Source organism: Macaca thibetana, chromosome 4 (genome assembly GCF_024542745.1).
Source record: "Macaca thibetana thibetana isolate TM-01 chromosome 4, ASM2454274v1, whole genome shotgun sequence".
In the NCBI taxonomy this organism is placed as follows: Eukaryota; Metazoa; Chordata; class Mammalia; order Primates; family Cercopithecidae; genus Macaca; species Macaca thibetana.
In genome coordinates this window covers 59,236,421-59,263,301 of record NC_065581.1, presented here as the reverse complement: position 1 = coordinate 59,263,301, position 26,881 = coordinate 59,236,421, and the positions used below count along the sequence as shown (strand labels likewise).

General features: G+C 34.2%; 1 protein-coding gene across 11 annotated transcripts in view; it reads left to right on the top strand.

Moving 5' to 3' along the window:
* KHDRBS2 (KH RNA binding domain containing, signal transduction associated 2) overlaps positions 1–26,881 on the top strand; it is a 624,430-nt gene that overhangs the window by 504,060 nt on the left and 93,489 nt on the right. For all 11 annotated transcript variants that reach the window (XR_007725261.1, XR_007725259.1, XR_007725264.1 and 8 more), the window contains exon 7: positions 20,683–20,765. Coding sequence is in view for 2 of the 11 variants with exons in the window: in XM_050788994.1 (XP_050644951.1) it covers positions 20,683–20,765 (83 nt within the window). In the remaining 9 variants the exon portion in view is untranslated. The remainder of the gene's footprint in view (positions 1–20,682; positions 20,766–26,881) is intronic.

The following is a 26,881-nucleotide window of genomic DNA, read 5'->3' as shown; positions in this document are numbered from 1 at the left end:
TACATTAACACTTTCTGTGCAGGCTACTCAAAATATAATTAGAAACAGAAATTCCACGTTGGAAGGAACTGTAACATTTGTCAAATTTGACTACTCCCATGATGATTTATTGCCTTCCAGATTTTTTTTTTTTTTACTTTTTTCTCTGGTCATAAATGAGAAGAAGAAAGGCAGTTACTACCCGGTAAATAAGCAAAATGTGAAAGAGGGAAATGAAGAAAGTTGAAAACAAGATACTGAGGTGTAGAATCAGGAGATGGATTTGTCTAAAAACACTTGGCTACTTTTCCAGAAGTTTGGTAGAAGTAGTGAGCCAAGCACCATTGGTGGGTTAGCAGATTGAACAGGCGAAACTGACGGTGCTGGTATGTAAGAATCCAGACATAATGCAATAAATATGAGAACAGCAGAATTTCAGAAAGACAACGCCTACTACAAGCTGCATAGTTAAAAGTCTTAATCAAGATTGAACAGAAATCCAGTTAGAAAGAGCCTGAACCCCATAGGCTGGCCTGGCTTATTCCTCTTGATTCCTACTTTACCAGTCTTTGTATAAGCACCATCACAATTATTCTGCTCATTTCATTTCAATTTCCATTTGTCTCTGGAGTTAAAGGAAACCTGTATTCATGAGCCTCCCTCAGATTTAAGTATATCAGAGACTTTTATAAGAATGACCTTTTGTCTCTTTTGATGCTTTTGTCAATCTCTGTTTTCTTCTTTCTATATTTAAGATATTCCTCATGGTAAGAATGTTATCTTGTTGGTGCTGTGGCCTTTCAAAATTAGATAACATCTAAGGTATATCTGATATCTTCTACTCTTTTTCACACAGTGATCCTTTATATTCTTAAAAATAACTCCTCATTATTATTTTTATGAGTGCTGAAACCCTCCTTAAGTATAAAATTCAAGGTCATTCTGCTAGTTTATAAGAAAACAAATATAGACTAACTGACAGCATAAGATTCTTCTTTAAAATAACAGTCTTTCAATCATCAAAGACTGGGAAATGTGGATCTAATTTTTTCCCATTTGTTAATTCTTTAAAACGTTTATAAGAAGGATATGTGCAGAGTCAAGAAGTATTTTTCATGTTCCCAGGCTGATTGCTCTTAGATATTATTTGGTGTCTGCCTATTCAAACGTTCCCCAGAACTCTCAAAGATTATGATGTCATTAATGTTTTCTTCACCTTGAATGTTACCAAAGAAGTAAATCATACAGAAAATGTCATCCAAGCTACTAGTTCATCTCATTTATTGAAAAGCTGAATCATTTAAAATCACAAAAGAGAAAATCAAGGATAATTTAAACAACAGGACAGGAAAAGATGAATGAGAAATGAAGAGCACATTCAAAAAGTATAATTTTGCTATCAGACTGACATCATTTATAAGTCTAAGTCCTTTGGCTTTTTATGCTTCTACAGTTAAGTTTGAACCAAAGAAGAAAACAGATATTTTAAAAATTTCTGATCACTTATTTTCATAGACATCTATTTACTAGTTATTCTATGTCCAACATGGTTACCAGTAGACACATGTAGCTACTTAAATTGAAAGGCTGGGCGCGATGGCTCACGCCTGTAACCCCAGCACTTTGGGAGGCCAAGGTGGGTGAATCACGAGGTCAGGAGATCGAGACCATCCTGGCTAGCATGGTGAAACCCCGTCTCTACTAAAAATACAAAAAAAATTAGCCGGGCATGGTGGCGGGCACTTGTAGTCCCAGCTACTTGGTGTGAACTCGGGAGGCGGAGCTTGCAGTGAGCCGAGATGGCACCACTGCACTGCAGCCTGGGCCACAGAGCGAGACTCCATCTCAAAAAAAAAAAAAAAAAAGTCAGGTAGCATGATGCCTCCAGCTTTGTTTTTTTGGCTTACGATTGTCTTGGCAATGCAGGCTCTTTTTTGGTTCCATATGAACTTTAAAGTAGTTTTTTCCAATTCTGTGAAGAAAGTCATTGGTAGCTTGCTGGGGATGGCATTGAATCTATAAATTACCTTGGGAAGTATGGCCATTTTCATGATACTGATTCTTCCTATCCATGAGCATCGAATGTTCTTTCACTTGTTTGTGTCCTCTTTTATTTCATTGAGCAGTGGTTTGTAGTTCTCCTTGAAGAGCTCCTTCACATCCCTTGTAAGTTGGATTCCTAGGTATTTTATTATCTTTGAAGCAATTGTGAATGGGAGTTCACTCATGATTTGGCTCTCTGTTTGTGTGTTATTGGTGTATAAGAATGCTTGTGATTGTTGCACATTGATTTTGTATCCTGAGACTTTGCTGAAGTTGCTTATCAGCTTACGGAGATTTTGGGTTAAGATGATGGGGTTTTCTAAATATACAATCATGTCATCTGCAAACAGGGACAATTTGACTTCCTCTTTTCCTAATTGAATACCCTTTATTTCTTTCTCTTGCCTGATTGCCTTGGCCAGAATTTCCAACACTATGTTGAGTAGGAGTCGTGAGAGAGGGCATCCCTGTCTTGTGCCAGTTTTCAAGGGGAATGCTTCCAATTTTTGCCCATTTAGTATGATATTGGCTGTGGGTTTGTCATAAATAATTCTTATTATTTTGAGATACGTTCCATCAATACCGAATTTATTGAGAGTTTTTAGTATGAAGGGCTTTTGAATTTTGTCAAAGACCTTTTCTGCATCTATTGAGATAATCATGTGGTTTTTGTCTTTGGTTCTGTTTATACGCTGGATTACGTTTATTGATTTGCGTATGTTGAACCAGCCTTGCATCCCAGAAATGAAGCGCACTTGATCATGGTGGATAAGCTTTTTGATGTGTTGCTGGATTCGGTTTGCCAGGATTTTCTTGAGGATTTTTGCATTGATGTTCATCAGGGATATTGGTCTAAAATTCTCTTTTTTCATTGTATCTCTGCCAGGCTTTGGTATCAGGATGATGTTGGCCTCATAAAATGAGTTAGGGAGAATTCCCTCCTTTTCTCTTGATTGGAATAGTTTCAGAAGGAATGGCACCAGCTCCTCCTTGTACCTCTGGTATAATTCAGCTGTGAATCCATCTGGTCCTGGACGTTTTTTGGTTGGTAGGCTATTAATTATTGCCTCAATTTTAGAGCCTGTTATTGGTCTATTCAGGCATTCAACTTCTTCCTTGTTTAGTCTTGGGAGAGTATATGTGTCCAGGAATTTATCTATTTCTTCTAGGTTTTCTAGTTTATTTGTGTAGAGGTGTTTATAGTATTCTCTGATGGTAGTTTGTATTTCTGTGGGGTCGGTGGTGATATCCCCTTTATCATTTTTTATTGCATCTATTTGATTCTTCTCTCTTTTCTTCTTTATTAGTCTTGCTAGCAGTCTATCAATTTTGTTGATCTTTTCAAAAAACCAGTTCCTGGATTCTACCTGACTTCAAACTATACTACAAGGCTACAGCAATCAAAACAGCATGGTACTGGTACCAAAACAGAGATGTAGACCAATGGAACAGAACAGAGTCCTCAGAAATAATACCACACATCTACAGCCATCTGATCTTTGACAAACTTGACAAAAACAAGAAATGGGGAAAGGATTCCCTATTTAATAAATGGTGCTGGGAAAACTGGCTAGCCATAAGTAGAAACCTGAAACAGGATCCCTTCCTTACATCTTATACAAAAATTAATTCAAGATGGATTAGAGACTTATATGTTAGACCTAAAAGCATAAAAACCCTAGAAGAAAACCTAGGCAATACCATTCAGGACATAGGCATGGGCAAGGACTTCAAGTCTAAAATGCCAAAAGCAATGGCAACAAAAGCCAAAATTGACAAATGGGATCTAATTAAACTAAAGAGCTTCTGCACAGCAAAAGAAACTACCATCAGAGTGAACAGGCAACCTACAGAATGGGAGAAAATTTTTACAATCTACTTATCTGACAAATGGCTAATATCCAGAACCTACAAAGAACTCAAACAAATTTACAAGAAAAAAACAAACAACCCCATCAAAAAGTGGGCAAAGGATATGAACAGACACTTCTCAAAAGAAGACATTTATGCAGCCGACAGACACATGAAAAAATGCTTATCATCACTAGCCATCAGAGAAATGCAAATCAAAACCACAATGAGATACCATCTCACACCAGTTAGAATGGCAATCATTAAAAAGTCAGGAAACAACAGGTGCTGGAGAGGATGTGGAGAAACAGGAACACTTTTACACTGTTGGTAGGACTGTAAACTAGTTCAACCATTGTGGAAGACAGTGTGGCGATTCCTCAAGGATCTAGAACTAGAAATACCATTTGACCCAGCCATTCCATTACTGGGTATATACCCAAAGGATATAAATCATGCTGCTATAAATCATGCTGCTATAAAGACACATGCACACATATGTTTATTGCGACACTGTTCACAATAGCAAAGACTTGGAACCAACCCAAATGTCCATCAATGACAGACTGGGTTAAGAAAATGTGCACATATATACCATGGAATACTGTGGAGCCATAAAAAAGGATGAGTTCATGTCCTTTGTAAGGACATGGATGCAGCTGGAAACCATCATTCTCAGCAAGCTATCTCAAAAACAGAAAACCAAACACCCATGTTCTCACTCATAGATGGGAATTGAACAATGAGAACACTTGGACATAGGGAGGGGAACATCACACACCAGAACCTGTTGTGCGGTGAGGGGAGGGGGAAGTGATAGCATTAGGAGATATACCTAATGTAAACGATGAGTTAATAGGTGCAGCACACCAACGTGTCACATGTATACGTATGTAACAAACCTTCACGTTGTGCACATGTACCCTAGAACTTAAATATAATTAAAAAATTGAAAATTAAATAAAATTAAATAAAATTTAAAATTCATTTCCTTGGTCATACTGGCTACATTTAAGTGCCCATTAACCACACTGACTCATGAATATCGTATTGCATAGCACAGGGCATAGAGAATTTCCATTAGCACAGAAAGAGCTATTGGACAGCACTATACTAGCATATATGAAGTCTCCAAGTGTGATGTATAACAGGAGTTTTAACATTACAAACCAACACAATGCTAAATTTGGAAAGAAATGAATCACTACCCAGAAAATAAATAGTTAATAGAATAATATAGCAATTTGAATTGTCCTTTGATGAAAATTTTGGTCTCTATATGGCAAACTTATTTTTAGCCCATATAACTTACATTTGGTAGTTTCAATAGAATATGCAAAAATGTTTATTAATACAGCAGAACGTTGTACACTAACATATTTGAAAACTTTTCAGATAGAATTATTCAAAGACATCTTATGTGAAACTTAATGTAGAGCTGGTGAGTTTGCAATATTGATAGAGAGCCTCTTCCTGCTCACCTGGTGGGCTTCCAGGACTGGTGGTTTCCAGGGTAGCCCTAAGTCATCAGCCCTAAGCAAAGCCTGAGCTATCAAAAATAAATAAATAAATGAATAAGTAAATAAATACCCTTACCAGTGTAGGAGAGAGTAATTTTAAAAATTGAATATTAAATCCAGTTGTGGTGGCTCACGCCTGTAATCCCAGCACTTTGGGAGGCCAAGGCGGGCGGATCATGAGGTCAGGAGTTTGAGGCCAGCCTGTCCAACATAGTGAAACCCCGTCTCTCCTAAAAATACAAAAAATTAGCTAGGCATGGTGGCAGGCACTTGTAATTGCAGCTACTTGGGAGGAGGAGAATCGCTTGAACCCCAGAAGCAGAGGTTGCAGTTAGCTGAGATCACACCACTGCACTCCAGCTCAAGCAACAGTGTGAGAGTCTGTCTCAAAAAAAAAAAAAAATTAAAGATCAGAACTAAACCTAAGTAAGCAGTGAGGCCCCTCCCTATTCAAATAATATCAAAATACTTTATTATTAATAACTTAGTTAACCTGAACATTTACATTTTATCTGTTAACCAGCACTGCTAAATAGAAAACAACATTCTGGGAAAATAAAATTGGTAATTCCGTCATGACTAAGAACAGTATTAAATTTTAGAAGCAACTCATGCTGTTTACTCTTACGTACCAGAGGTTAAAGATGACTACAAGGGCATTGTTAATATGTTTCTAATCATAAGAATCCCAAAGCAATTAGAAATGCCTTCCTTTCAGGATAACAAAGGAATTTTTGTTACATTCGGTACCATATAATAGAAAAATAGCCACCATGAAAATGAAGATTACTTAACTGGCTTATAGAATATTAATTACTTCATTTTGATATGCATTTGTCATGCATAATTTATTAGAAACTAATAGTTGTGTGAAATAGTGTGTAAAAATTGCTTTATATTTATCAATGGAAGTGATTGGTTCTTAAATTCTTTCTAATTGAAAAAATATTACTAAAGATCAGAACTGAAGTATTTTGGGGGCAAAAATTTAAAAATATTAAATAGGTGCGTCATATCATCATACTCTTATTTAAAAGCTATAAAATTCCTTTTCAACAACCAACATAACACCAAGAAGTGTGGCAGGAATCATTATGGGATATTGTTTTCTTATGTTGTTTTTGTTCTGGTTTTCCTAATTCATTCTCTAACACAGGTTGAATTAGATAATTTGAATCAGATCAGCTATGATGATGACAACATTTTAAGCTTTCGTTTCTTATGTCCTAACATAGCAATATGAAACACAGAGAAATGATGAACTTTTTATGTCTTCTTCTGAAAAATCTCTGTTCATATCCTTTGCCCACTTTTTGATGGGGTTGTTGTTTTTTGTTTTTGTTTTTTGTTTTTACATTTGTTTAAGTTCCTTGTAGATTCAGGATATTAAACCTTTGTCAGATGGGTAGATTGCAAAAATTTTACCCATTCTGTAGGTTGCCTGTTCACTCTGATACTAGTTTCTTTTGCTATGCAGAAGCTATTTAGTTTAATTAGATAACAGTTGTCAGTTGTGGCTTTTGTTGCTATTGCCTTTAGTGTTTTAGTCATTAAGTCTTTGCCCACGCTTGTGTCCTGAATGGTATTGCCTAGGTTTTCTTCTAGGGTTTTTATGGTTTTGGGTTTTACATTTATGTCTTTAATCCATCTTGAGTAGTACTATTTGAGAAATACCACTGAGAAATACTATTTGACCCAGCAATCCCATTACTGGATATATAACCAAATCAATATAAATTCTTCTATAAAGACACATGCCCATGGATGTTTATTGCAGCACTATTTGCAATAGCAAAAACATGGAACAACTCAAATGCCCATCAATGATAGACTAGGTAAAGAAAATGTGGGAGCACATATACATCATAGAATACTATGCATCCATAAACAATTAATGAGTTCTTGTCCTTTGCAGGCACATGGATGAAGCTAAGAACCATCATCCTCAGCAAACTAACACAGGAACAGCAAACCAAACACCACATATTCTCACTCTTAAGTGGGAGTTGAACAATTAGAACACGTGGACACAGGGAGGGCAACAACACACACCGCGGCCTGTTGGGGGTGGGGGACAAGAGGAGGGAGAGCATTAAGACAAATACTTAATGCATGCAGGGCTTAAACCCTAGATGATGTCTTCTAAACTTGTCATCTGAAACTTGATCCTCTTCTTAGTCACGACAGCATTAACAATTTTATCTGTCTCTTTCTGGTGGATTGGAGCAGGAAACCACCACGGCACATGTATACCTGTGTAACAAACCTTCACATTCTGCACTTGTATCCTGGAACTTAAAGTGAAATAAAAATAAAATAAAATAAAATCTTTTGGGGGGAAAAAAAGTAAGTACTAAGTCTAAGTGACTGGTGGGACAACGGAAATAGGGCAAATTCTAAAGAAATACAAGACACACACTCTTGGCTCTTAAGGACAATATAGTTAAGGAGAACACAATTAGCAAGTATTTTTAATGCCACTTAAAGGTGTGAACAAATAAATAAAATAAAATAAAATAAAAGGCACACAGGAGCAACCTCAAGGCACTATACAGGTAATTGGCATTAAAACAGACCCTTTTAGAAACAACAGCTCTCCTCTTGTGTGGCCAGTCTGCTGGATTTCTATGATTAGAAATATAGTAAGATATGCCTATGCCCTTTTATTCATCTTTAACCTTTTGGTACTTAGAAGTGAAAAACATGAGTTGGCTTCTAAAACTTGATCTTGTTCTTAGTCATGACAGCATTAACAATTTTATCTGTCTCTTTCTGGTGAGTGTGTTAGAAGGTGTTAGAGATATGCCACTGAGTTTTTACAGCCTTTGCTTTGGGCTCTATCCTGGAGCAGTAAGGATGCCTACAATATGAAGTACATAAAGCACAAACACATTTAAAATAGATCCATTAGCAAACTACCACTTCATTACTCGAAACTCCAGTTTCATTAGTCATAGTTCTGTTCATTAACTGGGTTGAACAGATTGCTACCTGATTTCTAAGGTGTTAAAAGGCATTTATAAAAATGGGAGTAGAGGGAAACCTACTGACAACTGAATATTTTCAAAAAACACAAAGTTAACATCCTTTCATGTCATACTAGAGAAAAATTGCTAAAATGTTTCAGGATATCTCATTTTAATTATAGCCTAGAAGCAATCTCTAAATAGCCAAATTTTCCTTTGTCCCCACCAGGCACCAAGTTTTATTATTTTTTAATCTAGAGTTTATAATGTACTTTTGTTAATTATATTGCTTCCTTTTTAAACAGGAAATTAATTCAGCTGTTCATGATTAAGAGTCACCTACTTGGAAACCTAAATCACATTAAATAGTGTTCATCACCAAAAATAACTTGTAAAACTATTGAAATTAATTTTCAGTCATTCTTTCCAAAAAAAGGAAAACAGATTTGAAAGTTACGGTAATAAATCTTAATATTCTGTAGGAACTGTGTAGTCTTACTAAAATAGCCATGTTTGTTAGGAGATAATATCTCACAATTGACAATGTTTGTTTCTCCTAATAAGAAAAGATTACTGGCTTGTACTGCCCTTGGGTAAAATGTTATATAGAACTCTAGAAGACAAAGGGAATCCAGAATAAAAATGATAAAGCATGGTAAATTTTGCTGAAGAGATAAAAGTAAAGGCACATATTGTCATTTGCTGCAGATATCAAATAAGGAAACAGTATAACCATCTGCCCTTCCCTCCTCAATACAGCAAATCACTTTTGAAGGACTCCCAGTTTTCATGTGTTTTGCTCATCTCTTGGTAGGAGACACAATTTGCTATGGAACCTGAACATCCTTGCACTTTCTGGCTGGTTATGCCAAGAATACAATGCCCTAATTACTCTTTACCGGGGTGATTTTTCAGGACTGTGCTTGCAGCTAGCAACATAAAGAATAGAGTAGCATCTATCCCCAAAGTAAGAGCAGGTTTGCTTCCACTTACTTTAAATTCCATGAGCTCACTGTTCCTACCCTGCAATACAACCCACTGAGTGTACAGGAATCTAACCTAGACCCACTTGCATTGCCCTGTGGGATGTGGGGCAAGCCAATATGAAGGTTTGACTTTTAATTTATTGAGAATAATAAAGTCCCTTGTTTTTGACCCAAGAGTTATGTCTTCTGCCAGCATCCATGACACAGTAATAGACTAGCTTATTAACTTAAAGTACATTAAAATTCCAGATATGCATAGTTCTTTACATTTTATATTCTCATGAAACTGCATATCAATTTAAAGATAAAACACTGATTTTTAAAAATATAATACAAAATTATTAACCCCAAATATTTTTTTCATTTTTCTTCAGTATATGTTTTAACAGGTAAAATTCCAAATTGTGTTTGTGTTATTATTGTAAACTTACTGAAATTATTTAAAAAGTCATGAGAATTATATTTTGCCATTAATGATATTAGGCCTTTAGTAAAGCAACTAGAGATTAAATACTAGACAGTGCCAGAGAACTGAGTTTACATTGTAGCCAAGACACTTCCTAGTGGACTGTGGTCTTGTGAAATTATTTCTCATTTTCCTGATCTGTTAAGTAAGTGTAAAGATGCAGAACATGCCATATAGCCTTGATTTTGGTTTTTAACAAAATGGCTGTATGTGAGTGCTTCACATACTGGCTCTTACTGATCTCCCAGTGCATGCTTGTTATATATGATTATGAATGGTGTTCAGTTGAATGAGATATTATTAATTTTATTTTTAAATATATACAACTTCCACAAGTGTCTCTTGAGGTTTGTTATTTGATTTTACTGGGCTGATTGAAAAGTTAGCATTAGCCTCCTCAGAGATTAATTTCTTAATGTAGAATACTGGGTTGCATATGCATGGCTGTCAGAGAATGTCTTATAGTTCCAGGGGAACTTTTAATTTCCAAAGAATCTAGATTTCAGAAATATGTAATTTCCAGCCTTCATATTGAGTGTACATATATAAGGGAAAATTGTTTAGCTACAATCAACATAGGAAAGGAAGGTACAGAATAGCTTCCTTTTATTAGAGACTGATTTTCTGATTTCTATAGAAAACTCCAAAGATTTAAGTATATTGCCTAATTACAGAGCTAAACTGTTAGGTTTAATGACCTCAATGAGGATGTGGACCTTTATGCTCTCATATGGTTTTGAACACATAATGAGTTCTCATGTTGCATCAGCAACAAAAGCTGCATACTGGGGAGTAACCATTGCCATATTATCCCAAGCCAGCAATCTAGTCACGCTTTCAATGGGAAAAAAGAGATGGAAGAGACTATTAAAGTATTTCTTATTTTATCAGAAACTCAATTATACAATATCAGAGAGAGAATGTAACAATATCACAGACAGAATGTAACATTTTTAAGAAAAAATACATGGAAATATTTTTTCTTGGAAATACATAAGTAACCTATGGTCAAGAGGCTACACAAGCATTAATAATTTATATCCTAAAGAAATATTAACTATCAAAATATTGGCATTGTACAGTTAGTTTTTGTTTTAGTAATATTTTATGTTTTAAATTTTTAATTATTACCATGAAGTGCTTTTGTAGTAACAAGAGATCATATATGAAGTAGACATTCTATGCATTTTATGGTCTAAATGAGCTAAGACAGGGACGTGTTTTTAAGAATTAACCACACTTCGTAAAGTAACTTAAATGTTAAGTTCCTATCTGATCTGTTAATTACATTCAATAATATTAAAGGGCAGCATTTGCAAATCGCTTTTGTGCCTAGCATTTTAGTTTTCGGTGACAATTTATTATCTTGACCCTCATAATTAAATTACTTAATTATAGAATCTTTTATGGTTCTTGATTATTATTGCTTTCTTCACTTTATTTTTCTCTCAATTGTATAAGAATATTTCACATTACTTCCCTTAATTTATGTATTTTATTGTAATACCTGCTGACCTTTTATAGAAAATAAAATCCAAATGAAAATAATGAACAGATGCTAAATCTGTCACAAAGACCTGTTAATTTTTAAACTCTTTACGGAAAATGTGGGTATATAACAGAGTCAGGATGACATTTCATATCATTTAAGTTTCTACATTATTTTCTTCTAGAAGCCACAATAACTTTCCGGTACCACAAGACACTTTTGTTCTCTTTAGTTGACAAAAACATGCCAATTTCACAGTTTCTAATATTAGCGTTATGTTGAACCTTAGGAAATTACCAACATTTGACAATTTTTGACTTACAAAAATGGCAATTTCCTGTGGTCCTAATTGACTTTTTAAATAGGTAAAGAAAAACTACCTATTGAGTCCTATACTCACTACCTGGGTGATAGGACTATTTATACCCCAAACCTCAGCATAATGCAGTATACTCATGTAACAAACATGCATAGGTACCCCCTTAATCTAGAATAAAAGTTGAAATGATTTTTAAAAATTATCTGAACTGTCAGTGATGTCATATAATAGTTTCAAAACACATTTATTTTCTAAATATGTGGTGAGATGTTTCTAAACTGTTTTTATGTGATGATTCCCTTTTCTGAGTTACAAGCAATCTTCAAATATCTTAGACTCTGTAAACTAGTGCTGATTAGAAAAGCTCCATCTACAGGTAGTTTAACATATATTCTGTTTATGTTTCCATTGTTTTTCTTTTTGGAACTTTTTGATTCTGTGTCTATGGGGTAGTAATGCACGTAAAAGAAGAGCCAGAAATTTTCACAGGTCTCCGTTAAACAAGAACAACAACAACAACAAAAAAAAAACATTGGCATGGGGATTTAATAAGGCCTTTAAAGAAATAATATCTTTTGTGTAAATTCAAGACTGATTTTTTTAAGTGGGGTCTTTCTGTACAAAATATATTTATTACAGCTGACCTTGTGCCCTCATTTCCTAGAGGGGAAGTAGTGCTTGGAACATTGTGTTCACGTAGAGCTTTCTGTAAGTTAAGTTTCTCTTCTCAGTGGACACTGTGCACAATGGTGGTTATTATGGTTGCCATGTATATGTTAATGACTACCAGAGCCATATCTCTAGCTCAAACTGTCTAAGCTTCAAACCCGTATATCCAGCTGCCTGAAACCAACTCTTAATGGTATCACGGTTACCTGTTCCTATCCTAATGACCTGGCAAGAAAACACTTAGTGCTTTTTGTAAGAAAATACCATCAGCCAAAGCTTTCACAAATTTCCTTACACCATATGAACAGTTCAGTGAAAAGCCATAAGAATGTTGAAAACAATTAACAAATAATAAAAACTAAGAGGAAAAAAATAGTCATGGGTAATTCAGATGTTAGAGTTATCGTTCAGGGACTTCACAGTAACTATGATAACATGTTCAAGAAAATAGTGGGAAAATGGAGCCTACTCTAAAAAGCCCTGGTAATTTTTATTTTTGAGTCAAATAAAATATATAAAATGTTGATCTAAATTTGTCGTTCTGCCACCTGGAACCCTTCAATGGCTCCTTGCCTACTAGATACAGATAAACCCTTTATCAAGTTATAGAAAACAATTCAGACCTGACCCCTTCTGCTCTTTAGTCCAACTCCCTACTGTTTCTTAGACATTTTGTGCTTTAGTTAGATCCAGCTACTAGCAGCTCACCAAACACAATTTATTTTCATAATGCCATGCATTCACACTTGGTGCACCTGGAAATGGAATGCTCTCATTTACCTGCTTGTCCACCTGAAAAACATTTATTTATCCTGAAACACCAATCTCAAACAATACATTTTTGGAGAAATTCTCCTTGAAATCCTCAGACCTATTTAGCCATTCCTCCAGTGTGCTTCCATAGCACCTGTTACATACTCTTAGAGTGCTTTCTTTGGTATTTCAATTGCATATACATTTGTTGATATCTTCTAGTAACCAAGAGCAGAGGTGACTCATACTGGCTCACAAGATTTCTTGTAAAATTTGTAGGAGTTTTGTAAATTGATTGTTAAACACAGTCATTATTAAAAATTAAATTACATAACTTAGAATTAAATAGATTATATTGAAGATAAACATTTACAGACTCATGAGTATCTGTTAGAATCTGTGCTCTTTCGGTTATTTATGTCTAGTGTATCTGTTTGGTGGAAATAACATATAATGGTGTGTTAATGTTCACCTCTTCCCAAATATGTTTTCAGTGGTAACATGGTGATAGCTTAAAATCAGCTATAATAGGAGTTTTTACACTACAGATATTGGCAAATGCTAAAAGCCAGGACTTGACTTTTTGTTTTATTCATTATCTAGATGTAAGAAAGCTATGGAAAAAATGTTATTAATGCAGATTTCATTTAAAAGTTAGTTATCCCTATAGCCTTAACATTGTAAATGGAACACAAAATTGAGGAAATATTCTTCCAGCATGTCAAAACCATTGTCTAATTCAGAACACTTTATTTATTTAAAAGTGTATTATGCCTGTAGCCTTTACATTGTAAATGGAACACAAAATTGAGGAAATACTATTCCAGTATGTCAAAACCATTGTCTAATTCAGAGCAAAGTCGCTCCTATCATTAAGAAACAAGTAAAATTCTGACATATGTATTTGAGGTTTCACTTTACTGGTGAAATTTTACTGGTCATTTTACTGGTCAACATAAATAAACATAAATAAAAGTGTCAAATAACAGTCATGTCAGAACCCTACATGTTTATCAATAACATTGACATCATTGCTGAATCAGATAATAAGCAAGCATTTATCTGTGCTGTGATGTATTGGGATTCTATTGTGGCAATACAATTATAAAAACTTATAGTGGATTTTGCAAAAAATTTTGCAAGTCACACTGAAGTTATATGTTTATAGAATTTATAATAAATTCTATATTTATAAATCCTGTGCTTTATGTCAGTAATTTGTATGTATATGTGCATATACACACATGTGCATACAATTTTTTGGAGAGGTAGTTATTAAGCGTTTACCAGAACTACACTGGATAAGAACTTCTCAAAGATAGGATTTATGTATGAATCTTCTCTTCTGTTTAATGCCTGGATAATAGGTAATTCAGTGGTTAATATAACATCTGATGAATTACTATTATTTTAAGCTCATATGCAGAGCCAGTATTAGATTTGACAACCCAAAATTGGAAATCATAGTTCAATAATAAGTGTTTTAAGTCAATGACCTCATTAATTTGAGAAATTAGTAGGCATATTAAAGACAAAAAAATGTATTTTCCAGAGTAGATTTGACAAGGGCTCGTTTTGTAAAGATATGTGTTTATGGTAACACGTATTTGTCCTGTATGCTGCTTGCCCAATACCCAAATGCATAAAGTGGTCTATAATTCATAGCAAGCTACAAAGAAATTGCCTTCTTTCATTATAGCTCAGGTCTTCATTTTAGACCCACACTTCACATTGTGCCTTAAGTATATTGTAGAGGACTTAGCAAATACTCAGGAAGTACTCGAGATTATGTTTCACAAGGATCCTGTAAGGACTTGTCTTGTTTGACTCAAAGAATAGAAAACTAAAGAATTTATAACTTCACAGATAGAAAGAAATCTTAGAAGAGATATTTTTCATGACCATGTTCCAGAGAGGAATGAATCATATCTCCTTGAGTATTTTCTTTTTTGTGGGAGATATCAAATCATCTGTCTACAGCTAAAAGAAAGTAAAGTTAAAATTGTTAATTTATTTAGAAGTTTTCTTTTACTGGACACATCAGATGTGCTTTTTGTACTTGAGGAAATTCTACATTGGGACTCTGATAACTTAAGTACCATAAAGTAGTATTTTTTAGTAGAAATATACTAATAAGCCAGGACATAATAAGACAGTAATTTCTTCAAACAGCAAAAACAATGAAGCAAAAATGGAAAAAGTATCATTTCAGAATTTTTGATATTTTATGTTTTGATTTCTTAATTGCATATTCATATTCAACTTAAATCTCATGCAGATACTGACTGGCTTTTTAGGGAGCATGTCTATTTTAGTGATTTACCTTAGACCATCATCAGCACAATGCATATTTTTGCTTGTCTTAAGAAAACCACATAAATATGGTTTCCTAGAACTATGGTTTTCTTTTTCTATAACTTTATTGGTCTGAATAAAAACTGTATTATGTAAAACATTCCATGTTCTATCTTTACTCTTCCCTACATCTTATGAGTTTCCACATCTGGGAATCTTATTTGGATTCAGGATTTGAATGCAGACAGAATAACGCCGGAGTCCATGCCTTTTATGGCTCTGCAGTTGTCTCTCCCTGCCCTAGCTGCTAGAACACTCTTGCTTTTTTCTCACTTCTTCAGAAATCCACCTACTACTTCCTTAGTGCTAGCATTAGGAAAACGATCTGATTTATGCAATAAGAATATGCCAATGAATAACTTACAGTCTGTTTTTAACATTTAGGATGCAGTGTTGGCATCTTAAACATTGCGATGCTTTTCATTTTGTGATGGTTGTCTAATGATAGTTTACCGTTTTGTAGTACTATACATTTACATACATACATATATATTTATAAATATATACATACACATTTCTTAATAAAATGATAGTTTTAAAAATACATCAAGTATTAGAAAAATATCCCCATTTACTGTCCCTTTTACAGTAAGTACAGATATTTGGAGAACATTGCACTATATATGCTTTATGAAATTTTAGGTTGACAGGAAAGATTTCCATCTACTCTGTGGATTTTCTGTGTAACATTTAAAGAAGTAAAAGAGTAAGTGAGGGAGTAAAATGAAATAATCTTCCTGAACCAAATAGTAAAGATATTCTTCATAAATAGAGACAATAGCTCTATGTATTTATTATTTGAAACAATTATCTTTTAGTGGTGATTAATTTATGTTAATCCATATCTACAGTGGATAAGAATAGTCTCCTTTGGCTAATTTAACAATTCAATATATATTTGTTAAATTACTATTCTATGTAATAAACTATGCTAAGTACTATAATACATCAAAAAGGTTATAAACTATGATATAGTCCTTGCTTTTCAGAAGCTTCAATTCTAAAAAGAGAGAAAATTATAGAAAATAAATACAGTATATGTTTAGGTATTTTAAGAACAATGAGACAAAACAACAGGCTATTGGAATTTGGAGAACTAAGTGTTAATAATATGTGGTTAGTAGAAAGAGGAAAAAGATTTCTGAAGATGATATTATGTAAAATGACCTTGAGGAATCAGTAGCATTTCAACAGATGGAAATGGGGGAAGCATAGGGATTTCAGAAGCCCTGGAGCCCTGAAGACAAGTACCTACTGCCATCCCTGGTTCTCGTACCTCCCTGCTCAGAAATAGAAACACAAAAATAAAGTGGAACAGAACAAACAAATTAAAACTGCCTTGCCTCCTGTTGGAAGCTAGAGATCTTGAGTCCTGAGTAAGAAATAAAGGTGAGTGAAGCCATATTTCTATAATCTTGGTGAAGGACTAAAAGCCTGATTCCTAAAAATAAGTTTGCACCCCTTGGAGCACCTGTGGATGTCCTCACAACTGACCAGGTGGATCCTCAGGATAGAGTGCTGGACTGCCCTGACTCTTGCAGCTCCAGAAAGCTCCAATTATGATATTAACCCTTGTCCCGCCACAAAGGAGATGAGACCTTGGGCTAAGAATAGCATGCTTAAACTATACCTGAGAACACAAAACATCCACTCCACATCCTAACAGTTGTGTGTGTGTGTGTGTGTGTGTGTGTGTGTGAAGTAACATAAAAATAATAAGAGATATCATATAGGACAAAAAAGTAAATTTACTGTGCCAGCCCAGAAGACTCAATCTCACTAGTAAGGGTTCTAAAAAAAAAAAAAAAAAGAAAAGAAAAGAAAAAAGGAAGAAAGAAAAAAATATGGAGAGACAGTTTCCACAACTGAAGAATATAAGCCTCTAGATTGAAAGAGCTCATTGAGCACCCAACACAATGAATGAAAAGAAACACACACACAACCATTCAGGTTGTTAAATTCAGTTCTATTATTTCCCTTACTTATCTTCCCAAAGTAATTTCATCATAACTTTTTATTAGTCAATATTAATATTATATACACAAAGGCATTGCATGCTGTAATTTCAGAACACCAAAGATAAAATTGTAAAAGCATCCAGAAGAAATAAAAAAGAGACAAAACAAATCTAGGTCACGTGTAAGTAATCGGACTTCTCAACTTTAACATGGAATAGTAAAAAGTATTGTACCAAAGCTCTCAAAATTCTGATTAAAAGTCATTTTTTTCAGCCTAGACTTCTCCACCCAACCAATTAAGTATGAGACAACAATGTAAAAATTTCCAGTAACATAAATGTACAATACAATATCACATATGTAACATTCTTTCAAAAATATTAAATCTGAATGTAATTATGAGAATAATCAGACAAATACAGAATGTGGGGTGGTGTACAAAACAGTTGGTTTGGACCACTCAAAAAAGTCGGAAGCAATAAAAGGTTGGAGAACTATGCTAGCTCTAAAAACCCCCCCCCCCCCCCCCCCCCCCCCCCCCCCCCCCCCCCCCCCCCCCCCCCCCCCCCCCCCCCCCCCCCCCCCCCCCCCCCCCCCCCCCCCCCCCCCCCCCCCCCCCCCCCCCATTAAACAGATATAATCGTCAAAGGCAATTCAAAATTCTTTATTGGGTTCTGATTTTTAAAAAATAGCTATGCAAGATTAAAATAGCTATAAAATTCATAAATACTTGGGACAATTTAACTAGGGAACATTTAACTAGGGACTTCACAGTAATGTGAGATTATTGTGATTTTTAAGGAGTAATAATAATATATTTATGTAGAAGAATGTCCCTACACTCAGGAGATAAAAGCTGAAGTATTTGGGGATAAAATATCATGTTTCTGGAGCTAATTTGCAAATGGTTTCTTAAAAAAATGTATATATAAGGTAACACAAATAAGACAAAATGTCAATAATTGTTGAATCTAGGTGAAGGGTAGATGAGTTTCCATTGACCTCTTGTTCCAACTTTTGTATAATTGAAATTTATCACCAAAAAATAAAAACAGAAAAGCTACAGTGAGTAGGGGGGCAGTGTAAAGCTAAGCAAAAAAGAATCAAAATATTTTTCTCCAAAATGTCTCTTAATAGAGGTTATTGAAAGAGATGTTTCAGCAAGAAATTAAAGCAAGGAAAAAATGGAATCTGGCCAAAGGAAATTCAATACCAACGATAGTGAAAGAGGCCTTAGGAAAACACCTTGGCCTTCAGGCTTAGAAATTCATCAATGTGGACCAGAGTGCAATGACACAGTTCTTCCAGTCATAGTCTCCATGTTACACATAAAAACATTATGGATGAGCTGATGTCTTTGAATCTTAGAAATATTACTACTAGTTTAATATGACCATTGGGACAACTGATGGAGGCATTTCTAAATATTTGGAAAACCAAGAAAATAATAAGATGAATGAATAATTATCAACTTTGGAAGAAAGGAAAAGGTGTATGAGAATAAAAACAGAATTATATTAAATAATTCATGTCATAAGAGGATACAATTATGTATTGTCACTCAATAATATTAATATTGACTAATAAAAAATTATGATGAAACTATATTGGGAAGATAAGTAAGGGAAATAATAGAACTAAATTTAACAACCTGAATGGACAGTCAATAGAAAATGACAAAATTTATAAATCCAACAACAATCACTTAGCTGTATTACTTAATAACACAAAAATAAATACTAAAATAATCAATGAAAATACTGAAAGAGAGCTGAAGGTTAAAGGAGAACATGACAAGGAACTACTATTTTGGGACATAAGCTTGTTTGTGTTATTTCTAAATAATCTGCATGTAATTATTTTATAAATACTAAAATTAACTGTAGAACATTAAAACTTCATATGTAAATAATAGCATTATATAAAGGTTAAACCACATGAAAATGAAGAAATAAATAAAATTTTTAGAAGTTTGTTAAGTTGATAAATATATTAGTCTTTTCATTAAATGGACTTAAAAGTGTTAGCCAAGGTTAATGTCAAAGATTTCACATGTAGGTATTTTCTACTGAAACTCTTGAACACGATGAAGAGAGATTTGTAAGCCTCCAGAAATGAAAAGAATTTATGAAGTGGTAGGGTAGGGTGGAGGGTGGAATTGTATTCCAGGGAAAGAGATGCACCAGCACCAGGCACAGAAAACCTGAAGGTTTTTCCAGAAGTAGGGAATAATCGAGATGGATGGCTAGTGTTTAAAATTAATGACCACAAAGAGAAACAAAACTAAATCATTCAGAGTGATTGATAACTGGAGTGTATAATTACTAGCTTGTTTGAACATGCTGCTATGACAAATCTGCAGTAGCTTGTTAGTGTAATTTACTCGAGTAATAAATCTCATCACATAACATTATTTTACTTATTAGATTTAAAAATCATATAATGTACACATGTACACAAAGTCTTTTTTTTTTCCTTTCTTTTTTTTTTTTTTTTTTTTGAGACAGAGTTTCACTCTTGTTGCCCAGGCTGGAGTGCAATGGCACAATCTCAGCTCACTGCAACCTCTGCCTCCCAGGTTCAAGTGATTCCCCTGCCTTAGCCTCCTGAGTGACTGGGATTACAGGCGCACACCACCATGCCTGGCTAAATTTTTTTGTATTTTTTAGTAGAGATGGGGTTTCGCCATGTTGGCCAGGCTGGTCTCGAACTCCTGACCTCAGCTGATCTGCCCACCTTGGCCTCGCCAAGTGCTGGGATTACAGGCGTGAGCCACCAGGCCCAACCACAAAGTCTTTATTTCACTTATTCTTTCCTTTTTTCTTCCCTCTTTTTTTCTTTTATTTATTTATTTTAATCAGCAATGACTCCATAATTTTTACTGAAAGCTGACTACAATTTAAGGATCCTGTAGTTTATAGTTTCTGTCTTAATTGTGATTAATAAAAGGAGAAGAAAAACTCCCAGTGGGGTAGTAACAAACATGTTAACACCACCATTAGGTTATCACAGTTGTTCTTGTATACCCAAATAGAAAAACTTATTTTGAATTTCTTAGTCATTATTATTGATGAAAATTGTAAATAAGTCTTAGATAAGTATTGCTGCTTCAGTGACATGCTGAGTTTAATAAACATTAATACCTGACCAATGAAATATTATTTAAGATTATTTGAGAATTATTAATCTAGTAAAATGTGATATGTGGTTACTTACCCAACATAAAATCTAAACCAAGATCACATTGTGTAAAATTGTGCTAACTGAAAATAGATCAAAGTTAATCAAATTGATTGCTAACAGGTGTTTCTACCACTTTTTGTCTCAGGGTTATGATGATGGCTACGGGGGTGAATATGATGACCAGACCTATGAAGCTTATGATAACAGCTATGCGACCCAAACACAAAGGTAAGGCATTTGCTATCTAAAGCAGCCTTCTCCGAATTATCTCTTATTAATTTTGTTTCTTGAATCTGAATGTCAATTATATCATGTGAGGATTTCTAGTAGTGTTTTTTCTCCATTATCTCTCTGAATTATTAAGTTGCTTACCAGACTGTGAGAGGTAAACTATAATAACCTTGCAACTGCAAACAAAGAAATAGTAGTGTGTCATTCTGAGACTAGATGATTATGGTAACCAATCAATTCATTAAATAAGCTTGCATTTAACTAAATGTTATTTTTAGATTTTTTAAAAAGACAATAATAAAAGTAAGGCACTTGTTCAATGTAGCTTTTTTTTCCCTAAAATGTCATATTGATTTGTAAAAGATAATAAAATGTCATTGGTACTCTGGAAAGAGGGAAATACTTGAAACATCTTAGGGAATCAAGCATTCCTTTGCTTTCTTGATAGATCTCATATTGATTGTTGAATATATCTCTTTAGATTGACCCAAAATTTGGGATATAAATGATTGTTTACTTCTTCAAAGTCAGATTTATTGAGATGTTATTTATATATAATGAAATTTACCCATTTAGAATATAGTTGTATATGTTTGGCAGATGCAAACTACTGTGTAACAACCACCGAAGTTAAGATATAGAGCATTTTCACATCCAAAAATGATTCTTCATGGCCCTTTGTAGTCAACTTCTCCCTCATCCTCAGGCCCTGGAAACCAACTATCTGTTTTTCGTTACCACAGTTTTACCTTCTCTAGAACGTCTTGTAAGAAGAAGCAATACAATAATGTAATGTTTGAGTCTGGCTTTTATTTTTGTTAACTATGAATAAAATAGATGTAAAACAAATGCATTTTTAGAAGATTCAATCACCCACAGGTTTTCTTCTTTAAAATGTTATAAATTTCATAGGAAAATACAAGGGGCCTATGTGATAGTTAAGTGAGTCTCCCATTTATGTGATTGACAGAAGCCAATGGAACTTATTGTTGCAAAATCGTTATAGCATTGATCATTTATTGGCCAACTTTATTGGCACCGATGGAGACTTAATTAATAAACCTCCTTTAGGACTTAAGTAATATTTGAGTGAGGGGAAGTGGCAAAAAAGAAACAACTTTAAGGTCATTATAGATTAGAAGAAATCTACACGTATTGAGGAAGTTTGAGTTTTCCATGGCGTGAGTGACAGCACAGTAAAAGTATTGAAGGGAAATTTTATTTAGAGGGAATACTGTGGGCAATGAGAGATAAGTGTGAACTGATACCTTTAAAGCTAAGTATGACTTAAGTTATCACTGTAGAAATGACCATCACTGAAACTGAATAATTGGTTAATTTGTAGTAAGTTAAATAGAGAAGCCATCATGAGCCAAGAGCTTTTGCGGTAATATCTTAATTGTTCCAATTACATATTGGAAAACAACACAGTTATTTAGGCTTAGGGTAATTTTTGCATCACATTACAGATACTGAACAGAGTATTATATGCAAATTGGCTACATGTTTAGACCATCTGTGAAAATTTTCAATCAAATTGTTAGTTTATCATTATACATTAGCACATAAAAATAGTGATAACAAAGTTCCATAACTAGTTTCAGAAACCCTTGATAGAAAGTGTGGTTACCATACTCGACAAACACAATTAGAATAGACTAAAATAATTTCTTGATGCAGCTCTATAGAGCTACATTTAAATAGAAGACATTTTGGAATAATTTTCTGAAAATGAGGGACTTTCTCTCTCTTATGGTGAGATTTAAGTGGGCTTAACTGACCCTAAGAAACAAGAAGAAAAATATGGGATTAAGATAATTTAGCTTTGAATATCTGAAAAATAAATATTAGAATTATTGAACACACACACACACACATAGTAATGGCTATATACAATAATTTTAGAATAAAACTTGCTTTAATAAAGTATAATTTATATGTAAAGGGACATTTTCTACACACTTCTGCTGTCTTCCCTGTCTCCTTTCCTATCCACTCAATTTTTGTAGCTAAATCCTTCCCATCCTTCCAGCCCCAGCTCAAAAACCAACTCTTCTAAAAAGTCTTTTCTTTATTGTGTTTTGGGGAATAATATGTTTCTGCCCTGAATTCCAATAGCACCATATATTTACTTTTCTATAGCATTTATTTCTCTGCCTTACGTTGAGATTATTTGTGTACATGTCCCTTATCACTTTCACTATTTGTTCCAAATCCTTTTCTAATACAGCCTCATGTCTTTCACAATACCAGGTACGAGGTCTTTCATGGGATACGCACTGAAGGGATAATTGTTGAGTATGTGAATATCGAGCCTAATATGTTCTACACTATGGGGATACAAAATAAGAGCCTCATTCCTCAAAGAGAATAAAAAAATCAGAATTACATATATCATATTTACTGACAGAATATTTATGTGCTTCTCTGATACTTTACTGTTAAGCCAGAGGGACAAAGAAAGTAGGTGATGCAATTAGTTGCAGTGATGCTAATGTCTATATTACAATAATGATAAAATGCCTATTTTGGTCAAAATTATATCCTCAATACTAGTACGGTTTCTGGAACACTAGAGGTTCTCAATAAAGATTTGTTGAATAAATACATGAAAAATGAGTAAATGCATTAATTAGTAAACTATTTTTTCAGAAAACTCTGTGAAAAATATATTTTTTTTAATATCATGCCATTTTCTAATTGAAATAGATATACACACTAGAGTTCTTATTAGGTAAGATGTTTAATGCCTGCCTTTAGATTTTTTAAAATCAATTGTATTTTATCAAAATGAAATTTTGTTCTCTAAAAGACACTGTTAGTAAATAAAATGGCAAGCTACAAACTGTGAAGCAATATTAGCAAAATATCTATTTCTAAAGAATATCTTTGATTGTATTCAAAATATGTAAAAACTACTAAAACCTTAGAATCAGATAAATAACCTGACTTTTTAAAAAATGGGCAAAAAATTTGAAAGACATTTCACCAAAGAAGATATACAAATTGCAAGTAAGAATCTAAAATATGTTCAACATCATTATTCATTAGGAAATTTGAAATTAAAACCACAATTAGATACTAGTACAGATTGTGGAATGGCTAACATTGAACAGATTGAATTATCAAATGTTAGTGAGGATGTGGAGCAACAGCAATGCTCATATATTGCTGATAGGGATGTAATACTGTAAACCACTTTGGAAAACAACTAGGCAGTTGCTTATGAAGTTGACCTACATTTACCATATGACCCAGCAACTCTTCTGTTCAGTATTTACCCAAGTGAAATGAAAACATTCATCTGTCGTGGAGGTTTGTTGTACAGATTATTTCATCACCCAGGTTTTAAGCCTCATACCATCAGTTCTTTTTCCTGATTCTCTCCCTCCTCCTGAAGGTCAAAAGGCCCCAGTGTATGTTGTTCATCAATGTGTGCCCATGTGTTCTCATCATTTAGCTTCCACTTATAAGTGGGAACATGTGGTATTTTGTTTTCTGTTCCTGTGTTAGTTTGCTAAGGATAATGGCCCCCACTTCCATCCATGTGTCTGCAAAGGACATGATCTTGTTCTTTTTTATGGTTGCATTGTATTCCATGGTGTATACCTACCACATTTTCTTCATTCCGTCTATCAGTGATGGGCATTTAGGTTGATTCCATGTCTTTGCTATTGTGACTAGTGCTGCAATAAACATATACATGCATGTGTTTTTATAATAGAATGATTTATATTCCTTTGGGTATATGCCCAGTAATGGGATTGATGGGTAGAGTGGTATTTTTGACTTTAGGTCTTTGAGGAATCATTACATTGCCTTTCACAATGGCTGAACTAATTTAATAATAAGCCTTCACTTATATTCCTGAATGTAAAAGTTTTTTTAAAAAGAAAATATAGTAATAAAGAAGAAGATAAATACAGCCACCCAGAAATAGCTGTTGTGAACATTTTTGGAGTATCTGTTTATCAATGTGTCATCTTTTTATCTATCTTTCATGTGTGTTAATACATCTACCTATATTTGAAATCATATACTGCAAACTGTTTTTAAGTTTAATTTTAACTCACCAGCACATAAGAACATCTATCTATGTTAATAAATACATGTCTACAACATAATCTTTAATGGCTGTAGATTGTTTCATTGTATGATTGGATCACAATATAATCATTCTAGTACAGTTAAATGTTTAACTTATTTTTAATTATTTATAACTCTAAACAAATATAATATATGATTAATATCTTTGTAGCTAAATCTTTTTTTTTTTTCTTCAACTTTTTTTTAAATTCAGGGGTCCATGTGCAGGATGTTCAGGTGTATTACATAGGTAAACAAGTACCATGACGGTTTGCTGCACAGATTATCCCATTACCTAGGTATTAAGCCCAGCATCCATTAGTTATTCCTCCTGATGCCCTCTCTCCCTCCACTGCCCCCCTCCAAGAGGCCCCAGTGTGTCTTGTTCCCGCCGTGCGTCCATGTGTTCTCATCATTTAGCTCCCCCTTAATAAATGAGAACATGTGGTTTTTGGTTTTCTGTTCCTGCATTAGTTTGCTGAGGATAATGGCTTCCAATTTCATCCATGTCCCTGCAAAGAACAGGATCTCATTCCTTTTTATGGCTGCTTAGTATTCCATGGTGTATATGTACCACATTTTCTATATCCAGTCTATCACTGTTGGGCGATTAGGTTTAGGTTGATTCCATGTCTTTGCTATTGTGAATAGTGTGGCAGTGAACATATGTGTGCATGTATCTTTATAATAAAATGATTTATGTTACTCTGGGTATATACCCAGTAATGGGATTGCTGGGTCAAATGGTATTTCTGCTTCTAGGTCTTTGAGAAATCAACCCACTGTCTTCCACAACAGTTGAACTAATTTATGCTCCCACCAACAGTGTAAAAGTGTTTCTTTTTGCCTGCAACTTCACCAGCATCTGTTGTTTTTTGGCTTTTTAATAATAGCAGTTTTGACTCGTGTGAAATGTTATCCATTTTGGTTTCAATTTTTCTCTAATGATCAGTGATGTTGAGCTTTTTTCATGTTTCTTGGTCACATATATGTATTCTTTTTGAGAAGTATCTGTTCAGGTCCTTTGCCCAGTTTTTAATGGGGTTGTTTTTTTCCTGTAAATTTGTTTAAGGTCCTTGTAGACTCTGGATATTAGACCTTTGACAGATGGATAGGTTGCAAAATTTTTCTTCCATTCTGTAGACTGTCTGTTCATTCTGATGATAGCTTCTTTTGCTGTGCAGAAGAAGCTCTTTAGTTGGATATCTTTTGTCAATTTTTGCCATTGTTGCAATTGCTTTTGGCATTTTCCAAAAAACCAACTCCTGGATTCATTTATTTTTTGGAGGTTTTTTTGTGTCTCTATCTCCTTCAGTTTTGCTCTGATCTTAGTTATTTCTTGCCTTCTGCTAGCTTTTGAATGTGTTTGCTCTTGCTTCTCTAGTTCTTTTAATTGTGATGTTAGAGTGTCAATTTTAGATCTTTCCAGCTTTCTCTTGCGGGCATTTAGTGCTATAAATTTCCCCCTACACACTGCTTTAAATGTGTCCCAGAGATTCTGGTATGTTGTCTCTGTGTTCTCATTGGTTTCAAAGAACATCTTTATTTCTGCCTTCATTTCATTATGTACCCAGTAGTCATTCAGGAGCAGGTTGTTCAGTTTCCATGTAGTTGAGCGGTTTTGATTGAGTTTCTTAGTCCTGATTTCAAGTTTGATTGCACTGTGGTCTGAGAGACAGTTTGTTATAATTTCTGTTCTTGTACATTTGCTGAGGAGTGCTTTACTTCCAATTATGTGGTCAATTTGGAATAAGTGCGATGTGGTGCTGAGAAGAATGTATATTCTGTTGATTTGGGGTGGAGAGTTCTATAGATGTCTATTAGGTCCCCTTGGTGCAGAGATGAGTTCAATTCCTGGATATCCTTGTTAACTTTCTGTCTCGTTGATCTGTCTAATGTTGACAGTGGGGTGTTGAATTCTCCCATTATTATTGTATGGGAGTCTAAGTCTCTTTGTAAGTCTCTAAGGACTTGCTTTATGAATCTGGGTGCTCCTGTACTGGGTGCATATATATTTAGGTTAGTTA